Below are 7,990 nucleotides of genomic sequence, written 5' to 3'. Positions count from 1 at the left end.
AGGGGGGGTCTTTCATCTGGTGCTAAGCTGCTTAGCAAGCTGGACAGGGGTCTTTCATTAGGTCATCGGACTTGGTGACAAACACCTTTCCACCACTCTTTGTTTACACGTGTGTTTAGATGTATACCCAAACTCACACAGAGAAACCAGCAGTGTGCACTGAGTGACCACTTCCATCACTCCCCACCTATTCCTCTCATAAGGGGCCCCCTCCTGAACCCGGGGCTCATGGCCCAGCTAGACTAGGAATCAGCAAGTTCAAGTGATCCCCGTCTCTGCCATCGTCAGAGCTGGGCTGACAGGTGTTTGTAGGGTTGCTGACTTGTCAAACAGGTGCTAGGATCATCACAATTATAAAGCAAGAGCCTGGGAGGCAGAGGCAGGAGGATCTCTGAGTTAGAGGTCAGCCTGGTTTACAGAGCAAGTTCCAAGACAGCCAGGCTACACGGAGAAACCTACAGCCAGAGCTCTTAACCACCGAGCTCCCTGACACCATCTCTGTGGAGCCTCTGAGGACAGATAAGTCATGCAAGGAGTCTGTGAACAGTGCCCTGCTCTTCTCCAGGCAGTGTTCTCTGTTCTCCACTCAGGAAGCTTCGTCCTGCATGCCTCTTCTGATGTGCTGTGAGCTGACACTTCCAGTGGAAAGACTTATTGCATTCTTTACATTCATAAAAATTCTCGGATGAATGAGCTATCCTATGTGCAGTGAGCTGTGACTTATGGGAGAAAGTTTTCCTGCATTCTGTACATTCATAAGGCTTCTCACCTGTATGAGTTTGCTGATGTATGGCGAGCTTTGACTTGCGAGAAAAAGCCTTCATGCACTCTTTACATTTAAAGGGCTTCTCACCCAAGTGAGTTTTTCTATGTCGAGTCAGGTCTGACTTGTAATAGAAAGCTTTCATGCATTCCATACATTTATGCGGCTTCTCACCTGTGTGGGTTTTTTCATGAACATTGAGATGGGACTTACGGAAGAAAGCTTTCCCACATTCTTTACACTCATATGTCCTCTCCTGTTTGTTGTGAGTTTTCTCGTGAGCAGTGAGGTCTGACTTCCAGTGGTACGTTTTACTACATACAGTGCATTCAAAGCGCTTCTCTGCATTATGAGTTCTTCTGTGATGCTTAATAAGGGTTGAGTTATTACAAAAAGATTTCCCACAGTCCTTACATTTGTAGAGTTTCCCACCTCGGTGTGATGTATGAGTCTTGCTTTTCTTTAATTTTTGGTGACGTGTTTTTACAGGTGCTCTACCACGACAGGATTTTGTCCCTTTGTAGACTTCCTGTTTGGTCTTTAGTTTCCCCTTGAAACAAAAGAATTTGTTAGATTTGTTGGTGCTTTTTCCTAGAATGAGCTGCCTGTTATTCCAAAGCATGATTTCCTAATGAACAGTTTTTAATAATCCTTAAGTATTTCTGTGTGTTCTTTCCCATTTACTGATCTAGTCTCCTTACAAACAGTGTTAAAACATACGACATTCCACATAAGCCACATTGTGGGCACAGAAAAGATTTCAAGTTTTACAGAATTTACTAGAAGTCTCTTTGATATGAAATTTCTTTTTTTTAATATTTATTTAGTTATACATACACAATATTCTGTCTGTGTATACGCCTGCAGACCAGAAGAGGGCACCAGACCTCATTACAGATGGTTGTGAGCCACTATGTGGTTGCTGGGAATTGAACTCTGGACCTTTGGAAGAGCAGGCAATGTTCTTAATCACTGAGCCATCTCTCCAGCCCCTGAAATTTCTTTATGTAAAATGTTACCTTTGTTTCAAAGGCTACCCCTTGATAATACTGAATGAATACACTATGAACTTTGTTGTTAAGCAAACTAAGATGCTGGGAGTCTTAGATGAAAGTGATCAGGTTCTTCTCAGCCTGTATCTAACCAGGCTCACTATAGAAAAGTACATTCTAAGTGTGGAAATTTTTTTTTTTTTTTTGGTTTTTCGAGACAGGGTTTCTCTGTGGTTTTGGAGCCTGTCCTCCGGAACTAGCTCTTGTAGACCAGGCTGGTCTCGAACTCACAGAGATCTGCCTGCCTCTGCCTCCCGAGTGCTGGGATTAAAGGCGTGCACCACCACTGCCCGGCTGTGTGGAAATGTTTCATGTTCATTCTTCATGTGTTCATATTTGAAATATGGTTTGATCTTACACTAAATGTTTTACTTACTTTAATCATGTCTTGGTCAGTTATTGCAAGCTGTCCCAAATGTATCTCAGGATTTGCCTTGCTGGTGTCAATCAGGGCACTTACTTTATTGACATCTAAAATATTAAAAATGTCACGATTCAATAATAATATTTTTATAGAATTCAAACATAAAAGTAAAGTCATGCCTGTTATGATCTGCTGGCCTGGGTACACCGTCCCTTTAAGAGACAAGCTCCACCCTCTCCCAGCCCATCCCCTTCCACCAAGGGAAGCAGATATCCTGCCTCCTCCAGCCTGAGTGCTCTCTCCTACTCTTCCTTCTCTCTCCTGAAGAGGTAGCTTCTCCTTTCCTCTCTTTCTCTCTGCCTCTTTCCTCATCCCCCTTCTCCCTCCCTCTCCCCTTCCCTTCCATAACCCACTAAATAAATATCCAACCTCACTCTGCGTGGCATACCTATCCATGCACCGCACGGCTCCCTGCCTAGGACCCACTGCCCCTCATGGCCCACTGCCCACTGACACCCCTTGGGGAATGGGACCATTTTATTTTTAACATTGCAATGACTTCATATGCTAGTGTGCTGGTTAGTTTTATATCAACTTGACACAGAGTCATTCTGAAAGAGGGAACCTCAATTAAGAAAATGTCTCAATCAGACTGGCTATGGGCAAGCCTGTGGGACATTTTCTTGACTGATGTGGAAAGGGAAATGGGTCAGTGGCACCCCTTGGTTGGTGGTCCTAGGCCCTATAAGAAAGCAAACCGAGCAAGCCATAGGGAGCAAGCCAGTGAGCAGCATCCTCCAGCCCCTGCTGCAGTGACAGACTGTGCTGAAATAAATCTTCTCCTCCCCAAGGTGCTTTTGGTCATGGTGTTTTAGCATAGCAACAGAAACCTCAACTAAGACACCTATTGACCTGTGGCTAAGTGTACATATTTTATTCTACAATAAATATAAAAATTACACCAACAGCCTTATCTCAGCTGGTCCGACCGAGACCCCCTGAGCGAGAACCCTAGTCCCCCACATGGCTCCATTTCCACTCCACTCCGACAAGATGAAAGAAACCATCATGAACCAGGAAAAACTGGCCAAGCTGCAGGCACAAGTGCGCATTGGTGGGAAAGGAGCTGCCCACAGAAAGAAGAAAGTAGCTCTGCAAGGCCAGGGAGCAGGGGTGCCTGGGATAGAGCAGGTGGCAAAGTTAGCAGAGGGAAGAGGCCTGCGGATTGGAACAGCCCTGGCGGGAGGAGAAAACAGGCGACAACAAGCCTGGGGGGTTGCAACTTGCAGCAGCCCAAGAAGCACCACAGTCCCAGGTCACAGCAGGGCCTTACAGCCAGGGAGCTGCCCAGGATGTGAGTATTTTCCTCCATGCCCCCCTCTGCAGGCCTCTTTGGAGGGAGGAGCCTGCACACCTGTGCACAGGAAATTGACTGCTTACAACTGAAAACTGCATGAATGAAAAACAGAGAATCTGGGGCTGGAGAGATGGCTCAGCGGTTAAGAGCATTGCCTGCTTTTCCAAAGGTCCTGAGTTCAATTCCCAGCAACCACATGGTGGCTCACACAACCATCTGTAATGAGGTCTGGTGCCCTCTTCTGGCCTGCAGGCACACATGCAGACAAAATATTGTATACATAATAAATAAAAAAATATTAAAAAAAACAAAACAAAACAGAGAATCTGAAATCATGGCCAGAGAAAAGTTAAATTTTTTTTAAGGAATATTGACAGCCAAGGACACAAGATCTCTGTGCCCACCAGTGCTGCCCCCCCTTCTTTCCTAAGCCAAGTTCTTCTTCACTGTGATAACACTCAAGGGCTCTTCTGCTGGCCAGCAGTTTCCTATCTAAACCCTCCTCTGTCCTGATACTGCTTATAAGAAAGGTTTCAGATTTCTTCACCCTTCTATGGTACAGTTCTCATAAATTGATAGAGCAATGACTGCTTGCTGTTTGGGTCACAAGCTCAGGATACTAAATTTCTTTTGGTTATCCTCTAAAAGTAAGTTTACACACTTTTAACCTAAATCTACGCTTTTTGCTAGGACTCAAAGGTATGAGTCTATTTGTGCTGTTTTATAGATATCTGTTATTTGCTTTTTCTATAATGTGGATTTCAATATGGGCCTAAAAAATCCAAATGTATTATTTTTCTTTAAGTATATAAGTTTTAACTTCTGTTCCTAGTTTGAATTTGTCTCAACAGGCTTCCCCTTGGTTGGCAGACAACCAAGCATCAGTTGCTGACTACAGTCTGCTCCAAATGACTGTGGATCCTGGGCTTGCTGAAAACTGATGTGGACCAGTCTAGCTGATGTGAATGCTCCCTGGCTCTTCACAGAACCCACAATCCAGATGCTCCTGATAAAAACCCACTGCCTGATTCCCTCTGTTTATGACTAGCATTTCTCCTTTGTTAGCTCTGGACAAGGACATCCCACAGTCAGCTGGAAGCAGTTAAGAAAAATACATGGTCCTGTAATCCCTGGTTGAGATGTTAAGTCAAAAGGGAACTCCCTTACATAGGAAGACTCTGTACAGTTTTAGGAGAGAAATTCCACTTTTACACTAACCATTCAGGAAGTATAAGAGACAATTTGGCCAAAGTTAGGAAAAGATTGGCCAAGCCCCCCAAAAAAAGATCCTTCACAAGGATGGCTTGAATCCTGGTTTAATAGTTAGCTCTCCTTGGTTAACCACCCTTATTTCTGCTGTTATAGGACCTTTACTGGTTTTGCTAATTACTTTGACTGTTGGCCCATGTATAATCAACAGACTGGTACAGTTTCTAAAACAAAGGTTTAGTCCCATTCCATTTATGCTAATGCTAATTCATGTCATTCGGTCTATTATTTCATTCGCAACAAAGACGAAATAGAATTTGCAAGTTATTCTCATCAGGTTGAGGAACATAGAGTTCAGGATTGAACTTCACTTAGAACTCCCAGTGGGGAATGAAAGGCCAGAAAAGATTCCATTTCTCTGCTGGGCCCAAAAGACCTTGAACCTTGAAAAGATCCAGGCCCCCAGGATAAGCTTAAGGCTGCAGAGGAGCTGAAGGCCAACTCCCCACCCCTACCCCAGCCCCCAGGAGAAGCTGAAGGCCCTAGGAACCCTCTTTAAGGAAAGTTAAAGTTGCTGACTGCAGCCCAGTCCCTCACCCAACTTCCCCTTTCAGCTGGGCAATATTTCAAGCAGCCCCTGTGGTTAGCACAGGGTCAGCAGATGTCTGGAGGGCGTAACCAGGGACTGTGCTCTCCCCCTTAGATGTTAACAGCCTATCAGGAACCAACAGCTGAGCTTTACCACACCTTTAGCCAATTGTGATATAGGATCAGGAATTTTGTATTTTGAGACTGTAACCTTGTGACTGCTTTGTGGTTTTTGTATTTATAAACCCCTTACAAAAATAGGCGGGATCCTTCTCCCTCCATCTGCTGTGTCAGAGGACCCGTGTTAGCCTGCACTTAATAAAAGAAACCTTGCTTTTGCATTTGGAAGTGTGGCTCCGCGGTGGTCTTCTTGGGGGTCCTAGGACTCAGGAACAACATTTTGCATATTAAAACTACTAAATTTGGGGCTGGAGAGATGGCTCAGAGGTTAAGAGCACCAGCCGCTCTTCCAGAGGTTCTGAGTTCAATTCCCAGCAACCACATGGTGGCTCACAACCATCTGTACTGAGATCTGGCACCCTCCTCTGGCATGCAAGCATACATTGAGGCAGAATGTTGTATACATAATAAATAAATAAATCTTTAAAAATAAAATAAAATAAAACTAATACTAAATTTATATCAGATGGTACAAATCAAAAATAGACTTTGTCCCATATATATACATAAGACACACATCTGATCCAATACGGGTCTGCCAGTCCTCTAGCACAAGGTAATATAAAAACTAATCAATTATTGGTTAAAAATGTGCTAAAGGCCTCAAAATTTTATAAAAAACATGTCAATAGCAGAGATTTAAAGAAAGAGTTTTCTATTACATGGCAACAAGCTAAAATTGTTCTTTCTATAACCAAACACCACTACCCATAGGGAGTAACCCAAGGGGCACTCAAAGGAATGAAATCTGGCAGATGGAGGTGTTCCACTTTACAGAGTTTCGAAAATTAAAATATGTACACTACACCATTGACATTTAATCAGGTTTAAAATGGGCAACTGCTTTGAGCTCAAAAAAGACTAATTTCAGTAATCACGCATTTATTAAAAGTTATGACCATCATGGGTATACCTGCACAAATAAAGGCAGACAATTGTCCAGCATATGTCTCTAAGAAAATGAAACAGTTTTTTTTTTTTTGCTTATTATAATATAAAGCATATTACAGGTATGCCAAACAACCCTACAGGTCAGGCAGTTATAGAAAGATCAAATCAAACTCTAAAGGAAATGTTAAACAAACAGAAAGCGATGAAAAATACCTCCAAAAATAGATAGCATAATACTTTATTAACCTTAAGTATTCTTATGCTAATGAGAAAAGAATAACAGCAGCAGAGAGACATTGGATAATAATTTTAAAAACACCTTCTAAATTAAATCAGCTGGTGTATTTCAAGGATGTGCTGATCTCAGAATAAAAACCAGATGTGCTACATTGGGGAAAGGGTCACTCTTGTTTCAATGGAGGAGGGGAGCTATGGATACCTTAGCTGAGAATTATTGTAAGTCCCACACTAGCTCAGAATAGGGCATAATAAAGGATTCTTTATTTAGGGATAGACTCACAGATCACAATCCTCTGCATGAGTGGGGAACAGGAACCAAACACAGCAGCCAAGGGGCTGTGCGTGTTTTTACATCTGTACACACAGCACGTGTGGCCACACCCAGAGTGAGCCAGTATCTTAAAGGCTATTGGCTAAAGGGGTTCCCACAGCATTCCCATTTTATACAAGGAGAACTTCTGTGCCATTATCCTTCACCTGTAGCCTTAACCAAGCCTGTAGGGTAAAGGGGACAACTGGGGCAGGAAATCAACCACCCACTGAGCACCCTGACTCTAAACCCACAGCCTGTGAAAGAAACACACCCTGGATCTGAGACCTCGGCCAGGGAGAGAAACATCTTTATCCCAGAACCCAAGACTAAAAATACGCGCCCTGGCTCTGAAACCAGTATCAAAGAAACACTTTGTCCCTAAAAAAAAAATATGCCCTGGTCCTAAGATTAGAGTCAAAAAGCTAAAAAGGACCAGTGAAAAAACACAGCTTGGCCATCTCTACCTCTGACCAGCTAAAATGACCAATCCCTGAGCAGGGAAAAACTAGCCAATGCCACTGGAAAAACTCCACCCCTAAGAAGCCCTATATAAGGCATCAATTTATATCCAACTACTAATCACACACAAAAGTTAGAAAATGGTCATCTAATATACTTGGTCACAAAGCAAATCTCAATAGGTACAAAAAAAAAAAAAAAGAAAGAAACCTAAGTATATTATTGGATAACCATGGGTTAAAGCTAGACTTCAACAACAACACAAACTACAGAAAGCCTACAAACTCATGCAAACTGAACAATTTTCATCTGAATTATGACCTGGTCAAGAAAGAAACTAAAGACCTTTTTCAGCAAATTGTCAGCAACAAAATCAGGGAGATGGAGTGACATCAAGGATGTTCTTTTCAAACTGGATTAAGAGCAAAGAGGTTAGAGCCATGTGACCAGCTGCTTCAGAATGTGATTTTAAAAAACTGATAGAAGAAGAAGAAGAAGAAGAAGAAGAAGAAGAAGAAGAAGAAGAAGAAGAAGAAGAAGAAGAAGAAGAAGAAGAAGAAGAAGAAGAAGAAGC

At 42.7% G+C, this 7,990-nt stretch overlaps 1 protein-coding gene across 1 annotated transcript in view; it reads right to left on the bottom strand.

Annotated features, from left to right (window-relative positions):
- Positions 1-15: 15 nt before the first annotated feature.
- Positions 16-7,990, bottom strand: part of LOC101985959 (zinc finger protein 809-like) — a 15,266-nt gene continuing 7,291 nt past the window's right edge. Inside the window, exons 3-4 of the mRNA XM_005347449.3 lie at positions 2,192-2,286; positions 16-1,313 (exon numbers count right to left, since the gene is read on the bottom strand). Of these exons, the coding sequence (XP_005347506.2) occupies positions 525-1,313; positions 2,192-2,286 (884 nt within the window). The 3' untranslated portion in view covers positions 16-524. The remainder of the gene's footprint in view (positions 1,314-2,191; positions 2,287-7,990) is intronic.

Source organism: Microtus ochrogaster, chromosome 5 (genome assembly GCF_000317375.1).
Source record: "Microtus ochrogaster isolate Prairie Vole_2 chromosome 5, MicOch1.0, whole genome shotgun sequence".
Lineage (NCBI taxonomy): Eukaryota > Metazoa > Chordata > Mammalia > Rodentia > Cricetidae > Microtus > Microtus ochrogaster.
This window is presented reverse-complemented; position numbering and strand designations above follow the sequence as displayed.